General features: G+C 43.4%; 1 protein-coding gene across 1 annotated transcript in view; it reads right to left on the bottom strand.

The window, feature by feature from the left end:
* Positions 1-2,625: 2,625 nt before the first annotated feature.
* Positions 2,626-21,981, bottom strand: part of LOC137523092 (vitellogenin-2-like) — a 63,134-nt gene continuing 43,778 nt past the window's right edge. The window contains exons 6-7 of the mRNA XM_068243305.1: positions 8,196-8,294; positions 2,626-5,522 (exon numbers count right to left, since the gene is read on the bottom strand). Of these exons, the coding sequence (XP_068099406.1) occupies positions 5,224-5,522; positions 8,196-8,294 (398 nt within the window). The 3' untranslated portion in view covers positions 2,626-5,223. The remainder of the gene's footprint in view (positions 5,523-8,195; positions 8,295-21,981) is intronic.

Below are 21,981 nucleotides of genomic sequence, written 5' to 3'. Positions count from 1 at the left end.
AATATTTTATTTTGGATGTGATATCTGTCATTGTATCAATTTTTGAATAAAGCACTATTTGTTAAAACGTCTTTTGCTATTGCACATATTTTGGTGCATAGTTGCGCTTTTTTTTATAAGGAAGGAGGTAATGCATGATTTGGCACGCTTCCTCCGCCTTGTGACACAAACATGTAGTTGTGTCCTTTTATTAGTAATAATATGTGGCTGACCAGAAGCGGAAGTGACACTGCTTGGAACGCAGCGCCCTTTTGGATAGGAAATAAGCATCTCCGCGCCGGCGTCTGAAGGAGGAACGCCTTTCTGCAAACTTTTAAGGTGTAAAAAGCCCACACCAGCCATTTATCTTTTAGCCCCTGATGAAACTACGTTAGTGAAACCGGTTGGGCGTGGCTGACATTTGGCTGGACGGCGTCCTGGTGTATTTTAATGCTTGTTGATATTCTGGGTCCCTATTGCAAGGGCCCATATGTCAGTGTTGTTTCTTACATTGTTTTTTAAAGATTTTGGTCGACATTAAAAGCCTTAAAGGTTGATGCGCTTAGATGAGTGTTTTTTATCTTTTTGCATACTGTTGCGAGTTCTGGCTGATGTGACTACCCTAACAATGGTGGCTACCAGTATATGTCTACGGAGGCCGGCAGGGAAGACACCAGCCGCTGGTCCTATCATGCATCATTTTAGACCCTGTAATTAAGGTCTAATATAATCTGGTAAGCGTATCTTGTTTATTGGTGTCACTGGTGGTTGATTATTGAGAATAGCGCTGAAGACTATATGATTTGAAGACAAGCAGGGATTAATGGCGTCTGTGAGAAGCTGAAGAATACTTTTTCCAGTGTCTTGCACCAGAGGTACTTGTAAAAAAAAAATGTTTTGCAACAAAATAACGCTTAAACTAAAAATGTTATTTTCAAATAATGATTACTTTTGATCAAATGTAAGCAAAACCACAAAATCTCAAAAATAACTAAAATAACTCTTCAGATGGTAATGCTATTTTAAAAAGTTTTATTGAGCACATATGAGGAAAAATCAACAAAAGCAGCACAATTTATGATAGCTAAGCCTTGCGTTACAAGAAAAAATATGCAGAGTAGAAAGGGTGCTAAATACGACATTAGAGGAGTTTGTTTTATTCACCTGGCAGCTTGAAAACATCAGAATTTTGGTGTAACCCGTGTCATATAGATGAGGACTGAAATGGACCGTTCTGTGACAAAATGGTTACATCCTTCCACAATGGCACAAGAAAATATTGTCATGGACTGTAAGACGGGTTTGGGTTAAGGTTAGGTGGGGGGGTTGTTAAGGTAAGTTACCCACAGGAGTTAAGGTTAGTTGTACACAGGGAGGGGGGTAAATATGACCGCTTTCTGGTGAATCTGGTACCCGCACCTGACCTGCACCCGCAGCCCTGTTATTTGCACCCAACCCCCAAAGCACTTTCTGGGTAATCTGATACCCAAACCTGACCCAAAACCCGATTAAAATCGAAACATTTTGGGTAACCCATGGGTACCCTAACCCAACCGGATGCAGGCCTCTACAATACAGTATTAGCAACAGCACAACTGAGTTTCTGAACCGTAATGTGATGTTATAAGATATATTAGTTATGTAGTATAGAAATGTACCACACATAAATGAATCAAAGAAATCTACAATTGTGAGAAGTAAACATTGTATGTTGCGCATCCCTAAAAACAGGCATGCACCACTAGTGATGAGCAGAAATTACGCCCATGCGTAATTACGCATCATAATACGCAATTACGCATCATAATCGTAATGCGAAATTCCGGGAGAATAGCGTTACTAATTTTGTAGTTAAATGTAACCATTCGTAATTACGCATGCATTTACACGTAATTTATGCGTAATTTTGTGCTGACTTTGGCGGTTAATAGCAAAGCCCCTTACATGCTATTACTACCAAAATTGCTACACGTGTTAAGTAGAATATCGGGTAAAAGTTACAAAAAGAATTGTTCAAAAAGACTGCAGTTTTTGAGAAAATTGATTTTAAAAATACAAAAAAATGTAAATGTAATGTTTTTTAAACTGTCAATTTTCTGGGTTTAAAAATCATTTTTCTTTGCATTTTTAAAATCGATTTTCTCAAAAACTACAAGATCTTTTTGAACAATTCTTGTTGTAAATTGTACCCACTATTCTTCTTAACACATGTAGCAATTTTGGTACCTATAGCATGTATGGGAGCTTTGCAATTCACTGCCAAAGTGGGCACGAAATGATGCGTAAATGACACGTAAATTCATGCGTAACTACGAATGATAATACAAAGTCAATTGAATTATGAAGTTGTAATTACGTATATGCGTAATTTGTAAATTTATACGTAATTTTGCGTAATTGTAATAAGCAGATTACACTCAACACTATGCACCACCTCTATTAAGCTGAAAATGCATGCCCTGCACCCAAAACAAATGTTACATTTATTACGCTATGGAGGAATTTAAACTTCCACTATAGTTTGCATGCAATGTAGCATTTGTTATGGATGCAGGGCATTCACTTTTAGCCTAACAGAGGTGGTGCATGCCTGAGCGATTAACCAGCCAATTGCAGCATGTTTTTAGGGATGCCCCCCCCCCCCCTTCTTATTAAAGCTTATTATACACTTATCCATGTTACAGCAGCGTCTGGAAAAGCAGCATCTCTAAACAATTAGAAATAATGTTGTCACTTACAGTAGGCAGTGAAAATCAGATATGCAAGGTTTTGGACTAGTCCACCTCCTTATGGGGGATTTATAATTATTTATATGTTTGCCAAAGCAATTACTGAACAGCAGTTGTTCAGTCCAGCTTACAAAATAGTTTGCAAAAGAGTAGGGAATCTGGCTGACATCTTTGTTTAGAGTCTTTCCAGGGGTACTTTTGTAAAAAAATAAGGGTAATACTGAGAAACCCCCATCAGTGGTGTACCTACCATAGGGCTGCGGGTGCTCACAGCACCAGGTGCAGCCATGGCTAAGGGTGCCACTGTGGTTCTCAGCCACTGTATTCTTTCACCTGGGACATTTTCTCATAGTTTGGGTAACATTCGGGAAAATAGCAGCACTAGATGTAGCACCCCTCCCCCTTTCTGTCCCGTGGGCAATGTGTCGCTACACACAGAAGAAGAGCAACAGGGTGAGTTAAGAGAATGATTGCTGTGCTGCAGCTGGGACATTAGCAGGGAGAGGTGGCAGGATGTGTTTAGTGCTTCTGAAGTTGCCTTTCATTAGTAGCCATGTGCACTGGCCGATACAAGGGACCGCTACAACCACCATACATACGATCATCCAGTCAGGAGCAAATAATTGGTGACCCCGGCAATAGTTGTAAGGAAGATATCCTGTTGCACTGTGAGATCAGTTAAAAGTCCAATTTTTATTGTGACATCAATGGACAAGAAAATCAAAAGCTCACGCGTATTGGAGCAAACATGGCTTAGTCATAGCTTGATTAATTCATCAAAATTGCAGGTCAGTCTGCTGTTGCAGAAGCCAGTGATACAGGTGCTGCTGACAGACAACGTCTGTACTGAGCAGATAAGCAAGCTCAAGGCAATTTAAATGATCTTGATTGCAGGTAATTTTATCATTTTTCACGTCTTCCCCTTCCACCTTGTTTTCTTCCCCATGACCCTTTCCTATTTTCAGATTTTAGTGGCTTCTTTTAACAGCATGTTCCTGCCAAACAGCACTGATGTCTGCAGTCCTGGTGAGAGCTCTTCCTGCCATTTCTCTTTTCCCACCAGGCTCTCTGTCTTGTGCCTCTACCTCTCTACTCCCAACCCCTCCTCCTATGCATCCCCCTCTTTTGTATGTCCCCCTTTTCTGACTGTCCTCAGAGGAGCTCACAGTCTAATCCTGCCATAGTCATAGACATAGTTTAATGTCTTACTATATTATTATTATTGTGTATTTATATAGCAATGACATAGTCTGCACCACTGTATAGAGTACAGAGTTTCATAACGGTTAGCTCCATCCACATCCTAAAGACTCCTTTTCCCCCAAAATCCCAAAATTTGCAGCGACACGCTCGATGCCCCAACCTGTCAAGCCTCCTATCATTTTTTTTTTTTTTTTGGGGGGGGGGTATCTGTAAATAATCAGGATCAGGGCCGGCCTTAGGTTTCACAGCGCCATGAGCGAACCTGATTTTTGTGCCCCCCCCCCTTCATCCTCTTCCTACGTGTATATACACACACGCACGCACGTATACACACACACAGGCCCATATGCAATTCCCCTTTTCTCCTGAGATATCTCCTAGAACAGTGGTTCCCAACCTTTTTGATGTTGTGACACATCATGTCAAATTCTCAGATCTCCGTGATACATCACGTATGTATAATAGAATAAATACTATTAGTAACCACGAATGGATGGAAAGAGTGCATTATCCTGAATACACTTAAAAATGAAGGCTAGAACCTTTCAGGAATATTAATAAAAATGGTGGGACAGTTAGCCACCTCCCCCCATTTAGAATGATAGCACAGCACTGACAATTTGCACCACGCGTTATAGCCGCAGTGCTCCCCCCCAAAAAAAAACGCCCTCAGACTCAGTATAGGTAGGTAGCCAGGTATAGGTGCCCCCAGTATAGGATCTTATGTGTAGGTGCCCTCAATATAGGTTGCCAAGCATAGGTGCCCCCAGTATAGGAAGTCAGTTGAAGGTCTCCATCTCCCCCATAGATAGCCAGGTGTAGGTACCTCCATTATAGGTAGCCAGGTGTTGGTGCCCTCAGTAAAGGTAGCCAGCTATAGGTGCCCCCAGTATAGGAAATCAGGTGTAGGTTCCCTCAGTATAGGCAACCAGCTATAGGCACCCCCTTGGACGCTCATATCAAAGGCCAGCTATGATCAGGATCGGGTGTCAAATTCCCTAGGTATGCCACTGTCCCCCATGAGGTTATGGACAAATGCAAAATCTCTCAGATCTGTCAGCTTTTTGTCACCTACTGTAAGTGACAGCAAGAGGGGAAGAGAGATATATTCACAGAGCATTCTACTCTGATAGAAATGCACATTTCATTTGTATGTAGCTTAAATTTTGCCATTTTTCATAATAGCGGCAGTGGACCTTTACCTTACTCCATTGTAATTTGCTGCACAGGACAAGAGCTTTTGTTTTTAAAAGGGAAGATTTTCCTAAACATTTCAGAACAACTTCAACAGTAGACGGCAAGTCATCGTTAATTAATCTTGTTTTGGTAATGGGAGCTTTGGGTTATGTGAACTGTGGTAAACGTAACTAATGGAACTGGAACTTTCGGAAGAGGTACTTTCAATATGGGTATTTCCTGAGTTAGAACTCTCAGAATGGGAACTGTGGGAATTGGAACTTTCGGAATGGGAATTCTCTGATGATGAGGACACTTTTTTGTTGCAGTGATATGAGGCCTTCTTTTCCTTAAGTACACTAAAAGGTTTCTCGTTAAAACCACAGATGCTACTTGAGGCACAACCCTCAAGTGCTGTTGCCAGTGTCCTTGTTTCTGCAAAAAAAGAAGAAAACAATGAAGATACTTGTGAATTCATAATCTTTTCTTACAGCCAGCACAGCTATTAGTCAAAATTCGAAAATTAACTTCAGTTTTAACTTCCCAAATTGAATTAAGTGGGAAAGTCAGTTTGTGTTTTTTATGGTCATTTATGTGGTGGTCAAATTTGGGCACACATAGGTGCTTTTTTTTAAATTTGAGGGCAAGTGGCCTATGGCTAGTTAACTATCTTATCAATCGGAATCAGGCTGCTTTATCATTTCATCTGGGGGCACATGGCTACTTGATTCTGGTTTCTGGGCACACATGACATGACCAATTACCATATTTTTCAGAATATAAGACACTCCGGCATACAAGACCCACTTTGGTTTAGAAGCAAAAAAAACTGAGTAAAAAAAGCAAACTAAACCTAGGTGCGTCTATGGTGCAGGGGCGTCTCATGGACCTTTGACCAACCCCCCACAAAAAATGTCCCTATCTAAGCTACAATGCCCATCTACACTAACTCCTGCTACACTACACTTCACTTACCCCAGTTTCCCCACCAACTACACTACACTTCACTAACCTCTGCTGCTACCACCAACTATACTACCCTACACTACACTACACTTCACTAACTAACCCCTGCAGCCAACCCAAACTACACTACACTTCACTACCTAACCCCTGCAACATCTCACCTGATTTTGTCGTCGCAATCCTCTCCTTCTCCATCTGACTGCCGTCATGTGAGGGTCCCAGTCGTCATGCAGGATCAAACCTTGTCTTCAGTGTCCCAGCCGCCGGTGTTCTTCTTTGCTGCAGTCTCGTATGCAGACTGCAGCCTTGAGGTGATCATGCTCTATGCAGACATCCTCCATAGTTACAGCATCCTCTTCTTAGTTACAGTGCCCCCTTCTGTGTGACGAGCGGCGCATCTGCGCCTGGGTCACACACAACGCCAGGCCCACGTGTGCCGCTCATCATTCAGAAGGGGGCATTGTAACTAAAAAGAGGATGCTGTAACTATGGAGGATGTCGGCAGGGGGGTAGCGCATGTACACCGCAAGGCTGCAGTCTGCATACGAGACTGCAGCGAAGAGGAGCCGGCGGTTAGGATTCTAAGACAGAGTTTGATCCTGGATGATGCCTGGGACCCTCGGATGATGGCAGTCAGACGGAGGAGAAGAGGATCCAGTAAGTATGTTGTGGGGGCCAAAATACCGTACCTTTAGAATATAAGACGCCCCCCCCCCCAAAAAATAAGAAATGTATTCTTATATTCTAAAAAATACGGTAATTAATGTGACTGGGGAGCAAAGCTTAGTATTTTTCTGCATATAGTTCACTGACAGAACAACCCTGGAGATAAACCTTTTGTATTTCCCCACCTCTAGTTTTTTTCTCTATTACTTTAGCTCAGGGATGTCAAACCGGTCCTACGAGGGCCGAGGTCCTCACACATTTTTGACACAGCTCAAATGTAATTGATGGGTCTGAATCAGGAAAGGTGTGGTCCATCCGGTAGAACACATTCCTCTCTTTCTCAGTCCATCCTAAACACTGGCATGGATCTGGCCCTCCAGGCTTGAAGATCGACACCTGTGATTTAGATTGTAAGCATGCAGGGGCAGCAGGACTTCTTTTTTGTCTTGTGAAACTCGTTATTTTGATAGTCATCATACAATTGTCGTTGTAACTGATTTCATTGTCTATTTCTCTAACATGTACCATCTGTATTGTTATGCATATCATTGTTTATATTATTATGTAGGCCTATTTGTTTCTTCCATCGTACAGTACCATGGAAGATGCTGGCCCTATAAATGATCAATAATAAAAAAAAAAATATTACACTCTCTGCTGTGGCTGTTGGAGATCTGGGTTGAGTGTGGACCAAGCAGTACGATGTGTTCACACTACAACGCAAACACAGCGTATGCAGAAATGGTACAGATGAGCTTGCATTTTTCACATTGGTGCTGCGTTTGCTTCACCCGTCTGCTGGTACTTTCGCCACTTTTCTCGTGTTCCGTGCTATCCCCGCTCATCTGATACTCACCCGGAAAACAGGAAGCCTGATGCTTCCTATTGATTTAAAAAAAACACATATGAATCCTACCAAGCAACAGGAAGGATTCTCATTGGTCCACGTGATCCAATGAGAATTTTCTGTGTTGCAGGAGGATTTTCACTGGTTCTTTTGCAAACATGGACAGGATGAGTGATTTTTGGTACTTATCCGTTAGCCGGGCGCATCCGGCAGGTGGCGCTAATTACTATTCCCCCTCCAGGCCGACATGGATAGTAGGGAAAGATGTAACTCTGGTGGAGTTTTGTCGCCACCTAGAGGATGCGCCCGGCTAACGGATAAGTACTTGATTTTTTTGTAAAGCCTGGTGGGGAACAGATATTGTCCCTTCCCATAGGCTTCCATTGTGTCTGATTTTCCACATTTGCAGTGGGTTCACAGTCCAACTGCAGAAAATGCATTCCAATGCAAGATAAGGTGCATTCACTGTTTGTTTTTACTTTTACTTGCGTTCCAGGAAATGCAGTGTTTTTATGAATGATGCCTTATTTAGGAATAAACTATACTGTACAGTGGGAGGCACCAAAAAATATAAAATAAAGATAAAACAATTATTAGAAAGTAGAAAAAGAGTGTAAACGTTTACTTACGTTTTGGTGAAACAGTGGGCCAATAATAGGATAAGAGATTTACTGATAGCACCAACAGCACATCCTGTGAATCTTCGCTGCCGTCATCAGCTACATTGCCTGCGAAACAGTTATTTATAGCACTCAGAAACTTACGACATAAAAATAGTAAACACCATTTCATATATCATAATTGAATAAAATATGCAGAAAACAAACAAAAAAAAGTATGAAATTATATATATCTATATCAGAATCAGAATCATTTTGACTATATATATATATATATATATATATATATATATATATATATATATATATATATATAGTGGGTTGCAAAAGTATTCGGCCCCCTTGAAGTTTTCCACATTTTGTCATATTACTGCCACAAACATGCATCAATTTTATTGGAATTCCACGTGAAAGACCAATACAAAGTGGTGTAAATGTGAGAAGTGGATACAAAATCATACATCATGTGGGCAGCACGGTGGCGTAGTGGTTAGCTCTCTCGCCTTGCAGCGCTGGGTCCCTGGATCGAATCCCAGCCAGGGCACTATCTGCAAAGAGTTTGTATGTTCTCACCGTGTCTGCGTGGGTTTCCTCCGGGCACTCCGGTTTCCTCCCACATTCCAAAAACATACAGATAAGTTAATTGGCTCCCCCTAAAATTGGCCCTAGACTACAATACTTACACTACATAATATAGACATATGGCAATGGTAGGGATTAGATTGTGAGCTCCTTTGAGGGACAGTTAGTGACAAGATATATATATATACATTGTACAGCGCTGCGTAATATGTCGGCACTATATAAATACTAAATAATAATAAATAATAATAATAATCATTCCAAACATTTTTTACAAATCAATAACTGCAAAGTGGGGTGTGCGTAATTATTCGGCCCCCTGAGTCAATACTTTGTAGAACCACCTTTTGCTGCAATTACAGCTGCCAGTCTTTTAGGGTATGTCTCTACCAGCTTTGCTCATCTACAGTCTGAAATCCTTGCCCATTCTTTTTTGCAAAACAGCTCCAGCTCAGTCAGATTAGATGGACAGCATTTGTGAACAGCAGTTTTCAGATCTTGCCACAGATTCTCGATTGGATTTAGATCTGGACTTTGACTGGGCCATTCAAACAAATAGATATGTTTTGTTTTAAACCATTCAATTGTTGCCCTGGCTTTATGTTTAGGGTAATTGTCCTGCTGGAAGGTGAACCTCCGCCCCAGTCTCAAGTCTTTTGCCGTCTCCAAGAGGTTTTCTTCCAAGTTTGCCCTGTATTTGGCTCCATCCATCTTCCCATCAACTCTGACCAGCTTCCCTGTCCCTGCTGATTCTGAAGAGATGCACCCCCTGAGGGTGATGCTGCCACCACCATATTTCACAGTGGGGATGGTTTGTACAGAGTGATGTGCAGTGTTAGTTTTCCGCCACACATAGCGTTTTGCATTTTGGCCCAAAAGTTCCATTTTGGTCTCATCTGACCAGAGCACCTTCTTCCACATGGTTGCTGTGTCCCCCACATGGCTTGTGGCAAACTGCAAGCGGGACTTCTTATGCTTTCTGTTAACAATGCCTTTCTTCTTGCCACTCTTCCATAAAGGCCAACTTTGTACAGTGCATGACTAATAGTTGTCCTATGGACAGAGTCTCCCACCTGAGCTGTAGATCTCTGCAGCTCGTCCAGAGTCACCATGGGCCTCTTGACTGCATTTCTGATCAGTGCTCTCCTTGTTTGGCCTGTGAGTTTAGGTGGACGGCCTTGTCTTGGTAGGTTTACAGTTGTGCCATACTTCTTCCATTTCTGAATGATCGCTTGAACAGTGCTCCGTGGGATGTTCAAGGCTTTGGAAATCTTTTTGTAGCCTAAGCCTGCTTTAAATTTCTCAATAACTTGATCCCTGACCTGTCTGGTGTGTTCTTTGGACTTCACGGTTTTGTTGCTCCCAATATTCTCTTAGACAACCTCTGAGTCCGTCACAGAGCAGCTGTATTTGTACTGACATTAGATTACACACAGGTGCACTCTATTTAGTCATTAGCACTCATCAGGCAATGTCTATAGGCAACTGACTGCACTCAGATCAAAGGGAGCCGAATAATTATGCACACACCACCTTGCAGTTATTGATTTGTAAAAAATGTTTGGAATCATGCATGATTTTCGTTCCACTTCTCATGTGTCCACCACTTTGTGTTGTCTTTCATGTGGAATTCCAATAAAATTGATTCAGGTTTGTGGCAATAATATGACAAAATGTGGAAAACTTCAAGGGGGCCGAATACTTTTGCAACCCACTGTGTGTATATATATATATACATATATATATATATATATATATATATATATATATATATATATATATATATATATATATATATACACATACACACACACACATACAGTGCTGCCCATAATTATTCATACCCCTGGCAAATTTTGACTTAAAGTTACTTTTATTCAACCAGCAAGTAATTGTTTGACTAGAAATGACATAGGTGTCTCCCAAAAGATAATAAGACGATGTACAAGAGGCATTATTGTGGGGAAGAAAAAAAAACATTTCTTAGCTTTTATTTATATTTGAGCAAAAAGTGTCCAGTCCAAAATTATTAGTACCCTTCACAAACTGTCACAGTCTGTGGGAAAATCCAAAGTTCTGTACCAATCCAAATAGTTCAAGCTGTTCTAAAGCATCCAAATCACCCTGATTAATTGAGAGCAGCTGTTTTCATCAACTCAACAGGTTTAAAACGACAGGTCGCTGCAGTTGGTTTGTAAACAGTCATGGTTAAGACAAAGGAGCTCAGTGAGGACCTGCGGCTCACAAGTGATTGACTGCTCACAAGTCAGGAAAGTGCTACAAGGCCATTTCTGAATGTTTTCAAGTTCCAGTGGCTACAGTGCAAAGTATTAATTCAAAAATACAAGATGTTTCGCACTGTGGAAAATCTCAGAGGACATGGTCGGAAGCCAAAAGTCAACAAACACAACAAGGGTTGTCCACAGACCTCAGGAATCACTCTGTTAATCTCGGGGAGTCACAGATCATCGTAGGAGGTCTATCAAGCCTCCAATCATAATCCAGTCCATACACAATCAAACGATTCCGGACTCAACACTTGCACGAATAATCTTCAGAATTTATTGTAATAATTTATGCGGTTATACAGCAGACAAAAAAGCACAACGTTTCGGGCTACATGCCCTTTCTCAAGTGCTCTTGAGAAAGGGCATGTAGCCCGAAACGTTGTGCTTTTTAAATTCTGAAGATTATTCGTGCAAGGGTTGAGTCCGGAATCGATTGATTGTGTATGGACCGGAAGCCAAAAGTGACACCTGTGCTAGCCAGGAGGATCATGAGAGAGATGAAAAAAAATCCAAGGGTCACTACCAAGGCCATCCTGGTGAATCTGGGCTCTGCTGGTGGCAATCTCTCAAGGCAGACAATCAAAGGGACACTACACACTGCTGGGTTCAACAGATGCAGACCAAGGAGGATGTCACTTCTCCAGATAAGACACCCAAAAGCATGTTTGGCCTTTGCAAATGCTCATCTAGACAAAGAAGACTTCTGGTCTTCTGTGTTATGGTCAGATGAAACAAAAATTGAATTATTTGGTCACAATGATGTTAACTTCATTTGTCGTAAAAAAGGCGAAGCCTTCAACCCAAAGAACACCATCCCCACTGTCATACATGGTGGTCGAAACCTAATGTTTTGGGTATGTTTTTCAGCCAATGGACAAGGAAACCTAATCCCAGTAAACGGCACCGTGAAAAAAGAGCAATACATGAGGATTCTCAATGACAACAACAGGCAATCTGTAGATAAACTTGGCCTTGGGCACCAGGGGACATTTCAGAATGACAATGACCCAAAACACACAGCAAAAGTGGTGAAGAAATAGTTAGCAGACAACAGCATTAAAGTTTTGTTGTGGCTCAAGCAGAGTCCTGACTTCAATCCAAATGAGAATCTTTGGAGGGAGCTAAAGATCAGTCCCTCCAACCTGAACGATTTGGAGCTTAATGCTAAAGATGAATGGGCAAAAATACCTGTGGAGACATGCAAAAAGCTGGTATGTCAATTATAGGAAGCATTTGATTGATGTAATAGTCAATGAAGGCTTTTCTGTTGATTATTGAGAATGGTAGGAATAATTTTGGACTAGACACTTTTTGCAAAAATGTAAATAACAGCTGAGAAATGTTTTTTTTTCCCACAATACTGCCTCTTGTACAGCGTCTTATTATCTTTTGGGAAACATCAATTTAATTTCCCGTCACAAAAATTACTTGCTGGTTGAATAAAAGTAACTTAAAGTCAAATTTGCCAGGGGTATGAACAATTATGGGCAGCACGGTATCCTACTAATATAATAAATGGGAAAGTTCGGATGTTTGGATGTTTGGATATTTGGATGTTTGTTACTCGATCACGCAAAAATGGCTGAACAGATTTGAATGAAATTTGGCACACACATAGTACATTACCTGGAATAAATTATAGGATACTTTTTATTCCCATAACCAAAAAATTAACCTATTGATTTTCAAGGGGAATATTTACATTGCTGCCATTCTTGCACTGTTAATGGCACAAGCCTCAAACCTGGTACAGTTGATCATTGGGTGACTGGGGTTACATTTCAGAAAGGGGGTGGAGCCACAAACAGCCAATTAGATTTGTTATATTCCAATGCAAATTATTGATGCCAAACACTGCAAAGCTCACAAACTTGGTAATTGAGTAATTGTGCGTTAGGGTTAGAAAAATGGGCACAGCCAACACCAGCCAAATACATAAGCGGGCAACGCCGGGTCATAAGTGGCCGGAGACAAATACAAATTTTACTGGGAAAATGTAAACAGCAGCCATTCTTACACTGTTAATGGTAGGGTTCTCAAACTTTGCACAGTTGGTTACGGGGTGACTGGGATTAATATTCAGAAAAGTTGGTGGAGTCTATAAAAGCCAATCAAAATTAACCTATTGATTTTCAAGAGGGAATACGTAATTGCTGCCATTCTTGCACTGTAAATGGCACAAGCCTTAAACCTGGTACAGTTGGTCATTGGGTAACTGGGGTTAAATTCAGACAAAGCGGTGGAGCCACAAACAGCCAATCAGATTTGTTTAATCTTAATGCAAATTATTAATGCCAAAAACCGCAAAGATCACAAACTTGGTTATTGAGTAATTGTGTGTTAGGGTTAGAAATAGTAGGCGGAGCCAACACCAGCCAAATACATACCTGAACAATGTTAGGAAATAAGTGGGTGGAGAAAAATACAAATTTCATTGCGCAAATGTAAACTGCAGCCATTCTTACACTGTTAATGGTAGGGTTCTCAAACTTTGCATAGTTGGTCACTGGGTGACTGGGATTAATATTCAGAAAAGTGGGTGGAGCCTATAAAAGCCAATCAAAATCCACCTATTGATTTTTAAGGGGAATATTTAATTGCTGCCATTCTTGCATTGTTAATCACCTGTACCTGGTACAGTTGGCCATTGGGTGATTGGGGTTCAAATTCAGAAAAGGGGTGGAGCCACATCCAATCAGATTAATTTTATTTCATTGCAAATTATTGATGCCAAAGACCGCAAAGCTCACATACTTGGTCATTAAGTAATTGTGTGTTAGGGTTAGGAAAAGTGGGCAGAGCCAACACCTGCCAAATACATACCCGGGCAACGCAGGGCGTCCAGCTAGTATTTATATAATACGCAGGAGTTCCTGTATTTTTCGGACCATAAGACGCACCTGGATTTAGAGGACAAAAACCAGGGGAAAAAAATATACTAAAACTGGTGCATCAATGGTGCAGGGTCGTTTTGTGTAACTTCTCCCAGTTATCATACTCTAACACCCCCCCCCCCCCCAAACACACACACACACACACACACACACACACACTCTTTTAATCAAAATTCTACTTGCGATGTTTGTGCATTTGCGGTTTGATTGCAATTTTGCTCAGGGGAGCTTTTCCTGGTTTCCTGAATGTTTACCTAAAAAATGCATTGAAAAGCACATGCATTGCGGGGGTTTTAATGCGTTTTTCAATGGCAGCCCTTAAAGGGGCACTACGGCAAAAAACTGTAAAATTTAAAATATGTGCAAACATATACAAATAAGAAGTACATTTTTTTCCAGAGTAAAATGAGCCATAAATTACTTTCCCCTATGTTGCTATCACTTACATTTAGGTTGTAGAAATCTGACAGAAGTGACAGTGTAACGATCGGTGTAACACAGAGAGGGTCTGATTACCGGTGATCTGCAGTATCACCGAGAATGCAGATATATACCCGATTATTGATGATCTGCAGTATCACCGATAATCAGATATATCTCTAACCTCTGGACACCTGAGTGATGAGAGTGTTTTGGTGCAAACAGTAATACTTTGAGGACTGAGCCCCAGAACCAAGTATAAGGCAGCAAGGAGTACTGCACAAATACAAATTCCTTCCGCAGACCTAGACTCTCCCGGGGGGAGGAGTCAGGCTGAGCGTAGGAAGGACAGAACGTGAGTGACACCAATGAGGGAGTGTCACTAACAGATCTGCGAACTGCCTCTAACAGTAAGGTCAGTTCTCGAGGTCGGACAAGCCAGGTCGTTAACACACAGACAGATAAAGAGATAAAGTACAGATACAGGAGACAGAGGCAGGGTCTAATGAGCAGGCAGAGTTCGGCAACAGGGAATCAGAATGGCAAGGTACAGAATCAGGAGACTAATGCGGAATCCAGGAACAAGCAGAGTTTGGCAACAGAGTATCAGAATAGCAGGGTACAGAATCAGAGATCAGGAGAATGGTCAGGCAAGCAGAAGGTCATAACAGATAATCACAATCAAACTAGTACTTTAAGCTTTCAACAGAATCTGACTAAGTGTGAATTCCCAGCTCCTGCCGGTTCTGGCACACTTTGGGATCTGACTCAGGTCTGAGTGCTACCACGTAGTGATCGCAACGCCAGACACCGGAGGAATGACCAGCATCCAGTATATATACACAAGCGCTCTCCAGCGCTTCCCCTAAGTGCTGGACCAATGAGAAGAAGCGGAGTTGTCAGCTGACCAGCTTGGTCAGCTGACCCTTTTCTGGCTGCCATATAAGTTCTGCCTCTCAGCGCGCACGCGCGTCATTCTGAACCTAGGTGGACTATCAGTCCCAGCCATACCAGTACTGTTTTGTAATGTCTCCGCTGACCCATGGGTCAGGGTTGGTCGCACCGCTACCTGCACAGGCGGCGGCCTCCCCGCGCTGGGTCAAACTGTCAGCAACAGGGCCATGCGCGCTAACCGCCGCATCAGACGCGGCGGTTTCTCCGCTCTCCGCCATGCCCTCCGCGGAAACAGCCGCCTCACGCTGAGTAGAAGCGGCAGCTTTTCCGCGTTTCCTCACAGTACCCCCCCCCCCCCCACCCGAGGAGTGGACTCCGGACAGCTCCTTCCCTGCTTTTCAGGATGTAAGGCGTGGAATTCCCTTTTCAAATTGTCAGCATGCATGCGACACACAGGTACCCATGTCCTTTCCTCAATACCATACCCCTTCCAGTGCACCAAATATTGCACTGAATTCTGCACTACACGTGAGTCTAAAATCTTCTCTACTTTGTACTCAGGTTGGTCATCTATCATCACAGGAGGAGGAGGAGTGGGACCCACATGGACTGCTGGCTTAAGCAGTGACACATGGAAGGATCTTACGCCACGCATGCTGGCAGGAAGATCAATGGCATAAGTAACATTGTTGATCTTTCTAGCTACCGGAAATGGACCGACAAACCTGGGGCCCAACTTGTCTGAGGGCTGTTTCAGGGTCAAGTGACGTGTGGACACCCACACCAAGTCTCCTGGTTGGAATCTCCAATCTAAAGAACGTCTCTTGTCAGCTTGACCCTTTTGACTCTGAAACACCTTTTCCAAATTATTTCTCACGATCCACCAAATGTCTTTAAATGACTTTTGCCAGGCCTCCAGAGCTGGAAACGGAGTGGAGGCCACTGGCAATGGGGAGAATTTGGGCAACCTCCCAGTCACTACCTGAAACAGGGAAAATCCAGAGGAAGAACTTTTCAAATTATTTTGTGCAAATTCTGCGAAGGGCAGAAATTTGACCCAGTCATTCTGCGCCTCTGCAACGTAACACCTCAAAAACTGCCCCAATGACTGATTGACTCTCTCAGTCTGACCATTGGTCTGTGGGTGGTAGCCCGACGAAAATGACAGCTTCATGCCCATTTGGTGGCAAAATACCCTCCAGAATCTGGAAACAAATTGGACTCCCCGATCTGACACTATGTTTTCCGGAATGCCATGCAGCCGGAAAACGTGGATGATGAACAAATTGGCCAATTCCTGGGCTGAGGGGAGTCCTTTCAAGGGCACAAAATGGGCCATTTTACTGAAGCGGTCGACTACCACCCAAATGACTGACATGCCCTCAGACCTGGGAAGCTCACCCACAAAATCCATGGACAAGTGGGTCCACGGCTCACTCGGGGTGGGCAAAGGCTGCAACGTACCTACAGGTGCCAGCCGGGAGGGCTTGCTTTTTGCACATACCGTACACTCCCTAACAAACTCTTTGCAATCTGCTGCCAGAGAAGGCCACCAAGCACACCTGGCCACAAGATCTTGCATTCTAGACGCCCCAGGGTGTCCCGCATTCTTGTGTGAATGGAACATTTTCAAGACCTGGAGACGAAATGGCAGTGGAATAAACATAACCCCATCCGGTTTTTCTTCCGGGATGTCCTGCTGAAAAGGGACTTAAAGTCTCCTTCCAGTCTTCCCAAGTTTCAGTTGTAGCTAGCACCAATTTCTGTGGGACAATGGTCTCTGGAACAGAGGGCTGTGCTGTCTCTGGTTCAAAGCACCTGGAGAGGGCATCTGCCTTAATATTCTTGCTACCCAGAGTGTACGTAATAATAAATCTGAACCTTGAGAAAAACAGTGACCATCGAGCCTGACGGGGGCTTAATCTCTTAGCCCCCTCAATGTATTCCAGATTTTTGTGATCAGTGTAAACCGTGATCGTATGTTCTGCTCCTTCTAGCCAATGACGCCAGGGCCAGGAGCTCCCTGTTGCCTATATCATAGTTTCTCTCTGCTGGAGAGAACCTACGAGAGAAATAAGCACATGGGTGCAATCTACCCTGTAAGCCTGACCGCTGAGACAGCACAGCCCCCACTCCGACCTCTGAGGCATCTACATCAACTCAAAATAGGATAACACTCTACTCCTAAAATTACGGAAGTCAGATCTGTGGCCAGAAAACCTTTCAGGAACAGGCATACGTATGTCTATACTAGGAGGGGATCGCACCTCATCCACTGCCGTCTGGAGGGTTTGTACAGACCCTCATAGGGCATCAATTAAGGCTTTATGACTACCCAGTACTTGATTGGTGTTATCCACAGAAGTGGCAAGTACACCCAGAGGATCAGTGCATGCGTCCATCTTGTTTTTGGTCTGGCGTTCTGTAACAATCGGTGTAACACAGAGAGGGTCTGATTACCGGTGATCTGCAGTATCACCGAGAATGCAGATATATACCCGATTATTGATGATCTGCAGTATCACCGATAATCAGATATATCTCTAACCTCTGGACACCTGAGTGATGAGAGTGTTTTGGTGCAAACAGTAATACTTTGAGGACTGAGCCCCAGAACCAAGTATAAGGCAGCAAGGAGTACTGCACAAATACAAATTCCTTCCGCAGACCTAGACTCTCCCGGGGGGAGGAGTCAGGCTGAGCGTAGGAAGGACAGAACGTGAGTGACACCAATGAGGGAGTGTCACTAACAGATCTGCGAACTGCCTCTAACAGTAAGGTCAGTTCTCGAGGTCGGACAAGCCAGGTCGTTAACACACAGACAGATAAAGAGATAAAGTACAGATACAGGAGAAAGAGGCAGGGTCTAATGAGCAGGCAGAGTTCAGCAACAGGGAATCAGAATGGCAAGGTACAGAATCAGGAGACTAATGCGGAATCCAGGAACGAGCAGAGTTTGGCAACAGAGTATCAGAATAGCAGGGTACAGAATCAGAGATCAGGAGAATGGTCAGGCAAGCAGAAGGTCATAACAGATAATCACAATCAAACTAGTACTTTAAGCTATCAACAGAATCTGACTAAGTGTGAATTCCCAGCTCCTGCTGGTTCTGGCACACTTTGGGATCTGACTCAGGTCTGAGTGCTACCACATAGTGATCGCAACGCCAGACACCGGAGGAATGATCAGCATCCAGTATATATACACAAGCACTCTCCAGCACCTCCCTTAAGTGCTGGACCAATGAGAAGAAGCGGAGTTGTCAGCTGACCAGCTTGGTCAGCTGACCCTTTTCTGGCTGCCATATAAGTTCTGCCTCTCAGCGCGCACGCGCGTCATTCTGAACCTAGGTGGACTATCAGTCCCAGCCATACCAGTACTGTTTTGTAATGTCTCCGCTGACCCATGCGCGGGGTTGGTCGCACCGCTACCTGCACAGGTGGCGGCCTCCCCGCGCTGGGTCAAACTGTCAGCAACAGGGCCATGCGCGCTAACCGCCGCGTCAGACGCAGTGGTTTCTCCACTCTCCGCCATGCCCTCCGTGGAAACAGCCGCCTCACGCTGAGTAGAAGTGGCGGCTTTTCCGCGTTTCCTCACAGACAGGTTTTGGACTAGTCCATCTCTTTATAGGGGATTATCCGGGATATATTTATTTTCAAAAGCACTTAGTGAATGGCAGTTGCTCTGTCCAACTGCCAAAAAACTGTGTAGGGAGCAGGGAAGCTGCCAGCATCATTGTTTAAATCCTTTTTAGGGAATATCTTTATGAAGAATAAAAGCCTTGCTGAGAATCCCCTATGAAGAGATGGACTAGTCCAAAACCTGTCACTTCTGTCAGATTTCTACTGCCTACTGTAAGTGACAGCATTATAGGAGAAAAGTATTTTATGGCTCATTTTACTCTGGAAGAAACGTACTTCTTATTTGTATATGTTTGCACATATATTGCATTTTACAGTTTTTCGCTGTAGTGCCCCTTTAAAAAGAGCAGCAGTCACTGTGATTGCGTTTTTCTAAAAACGTATTGCACCACTGTGTATCGGTCTTCCGGTCCTCACGATTTTCATGATTTTTCGAAAAGACCATGCAATTAAAAAACACATGCAATTTTAAAAGCGCAGATGTAGTTGGTGTGTACAGACCCTAAATCATATAGTGCCTGGGATTTAATGCCAGTTCAGTGGGACCGGTGGTATCAAATCAAAGTTCAAAAAATAAGAATCCAGGTCCTCTAGTTCGCAGGTTGTCATTCTATGAAGCTCTGTGAACACCATTCTGCAGAATCCCAATTGCTGCTGGAAGAGGACACATGACCTGGCTCAGATCATTTGTTGCCCATAGGCAACTTCCACTTTCCTCACTTTAACGTCCAGTCAGCAGAAACTTTCCCGCTGCTCTGCTGTTCCTCTGCCTGCAGCCCTGAGGTGGAGACTGAGGGAGGAGCCGAGATGTGACACTGCAGAACATCGGCCGGACTCAGTGCCCTCCTTCCCTCTTAATCTAGCCTGGACTTCCCCATACTGACAAGCTTACTCACTGACCTCACAAAATGGCTCAAACGCAGCACAGCACAGCTGCCGATGCCAAATGCCTGTACCATCTTTGCTCCAAGCAATGTCTCCACTCCGGCTTCACAGCCTAGCTCAGTTCCACAGTTGTGGTAATAGCATTATCCCAATAATACCAGCACCTGATGTGCAGCATGGGAGAGGTCAGAGTGTGCAGACCTTGTGGCTAATCCTCCAGTAGCTCAGGTGCAGAGGAACACACATGCAGTAGCGTTGTAGTATTTAAAGCATAAAAAGCAGGAACTTTTCCCCCCACTTTTGGGGGAGAAAAGGCGTGTCTTATGGTCTGAAAAATATGGTAAATTCTTATCTTGTTATTATTGTAAGAATGATTATTAAAGATATTAAAGATTGATGAAAATTAAAATATATGTAAGATGGAGACATTATTTCTTATATGATTAGTGGCAGATGGGAATCAGTGGAGGGGATCAGTGAATAATGGCGCACAGCGCCTATGCATAAAAATGGCGCCGCATTAAAAAGATACGCTTATCGCTATTTATCGTTAGTACTGCATAATAATGGCGCACAGGGAAAAACGGCACACACTAACGTTATTTATCAATAGTGGCACACACTAACGTTATTTATCAATAGTGGCACACACTAACGTTATTTATCAATAGCGCCCTACATAAGCCAAACTGCAGACGTAATTTAACTGCAAAACGGGGAATGGATTTAATGTAACACTGTCAAGGTTAGGGTTAGGCACCACTGGGGGGTGTTAGGGTTAGGCACCATCAGGGGGGTCTTAGGGTTAGGCACCACCAGGGGGGTCTTAGGATTAGGCACCATTAGGGGGGTGGTTAGTGTTAGGCACCACCAGGGGGGTGGTTAGGATTAGGCACCACCAGGGGGATCTTAGGGTTAGGCACCACCAGGGGGGTCTTAGGATTAGGCACCATTAGGGGGGTGGTTAGTGTTAGGCACCACCAGGGGGGGTGGTTAGGATTAGGCACCACCAGGGGGATCTTAGGGTTAGGCACCACCAGGGGGGTCTTAAGGCTAGGCACCAACCAGGGGGGTCTTAGGGTTAGGCACCACCAGGGGGGTCTTAGGGTTAGGCACCACCAGGGGGGTCTTAGGGTTAGGCACCACCAGGGGGGTCTTAGGGTTAGGCAACACCAGGGGAGTCTTAGGGTTAGGCACCACCAGGGGGGTTAGGGATAGGTACAGAGAGGGTTCTGTGTGTTAACGGTAAATAACAATAAGGCTTTAACGTTAAATAACAATAAGTCTTTAACGTTAAATAGCGATAAGCGGCAAACGGATTAGCGGCAACATCGTGCGCCATTATTCGCAGGCGCCATTTTCAGATGGATGCTCAGTGGAGTCATCATCAGCGCAGGGTGTGACCATCAGAGAGCCCCTTCAAATTTTCGCTGGGCACCTCATGATTTTTAGTTACACCACTGGTATTAAAAATGTAATAATTCATATAAGTATGCATGTACTAATATTACGCATATTACCATATATTCTGACGTATAAGACGACCCCCCAACTTTTCCAGTTAAAACATAGAGTTTGGGATATACTTGCCGTATAAGACTACCCCTCTTCCAGCGCACAGCAAATAAAAATTAAAAAGAAACATGATATACTGGTGCTATGGATGAACAGAAACTGGTGCTGTACTGTATGTGGTAGCCAGTATATAACAGTATATAGGCCATTGACTGGTTTGGTCAACTCTCCTTAAGTGGATTGGTTAGCTCTCGCTGTCTACTTGTTTATCAGAGCGGTATGGAAGAATAGATCGCGCTGTGCCCATAAAACACACCTCTTTCACCTGTGTGGCCCACCCTTTTGTATCCTTTTTACCTCTCAGATCTTGCACATGTGTGCCTGCGCCACTTCACTGCAGTCCTCAGCAGCGAGATCTGAGAGGCGGTAACAGGATAGGGCGTATCACACGGCATCAATGACACCCAGCGTATAAGATGACCCCTGACTTTTCCAGTGAAAATATAGAGTTTGGGATATACTCGCCTTATAAGACTACCCCTCTTCCAGCGCACACCAAATAAACATTTTTAAAAAATCATATACTGGTGCTATGTATGAACAGACACTGGTGCTGTACTGTATGTGGTACACAGTATATAACAGTATGAAGGTGATTGACTGATTGGATTGGTC

Source organism: Hyperolius riggenbachi, chromosome 6 (genome assembly GCF_040937935.1).
Source record: "Hyperolius riggenbachi isolate aHypRig1 chromosome 6, aHypRig1.pri, whole genome shotgun sequence".
NCBI classification, from domain to species: domain Eukaryota; kingdom Metazoa; phylum Chordata; class Amphibia; order Anura; family Hyperoliidae; genus Hyperolius; species Hyperolius riggenbachi.
Note: the sequence above shows the minus strand (reverse complement) of the source record. Positions and strands in the feature narration are given on the sequence as shown.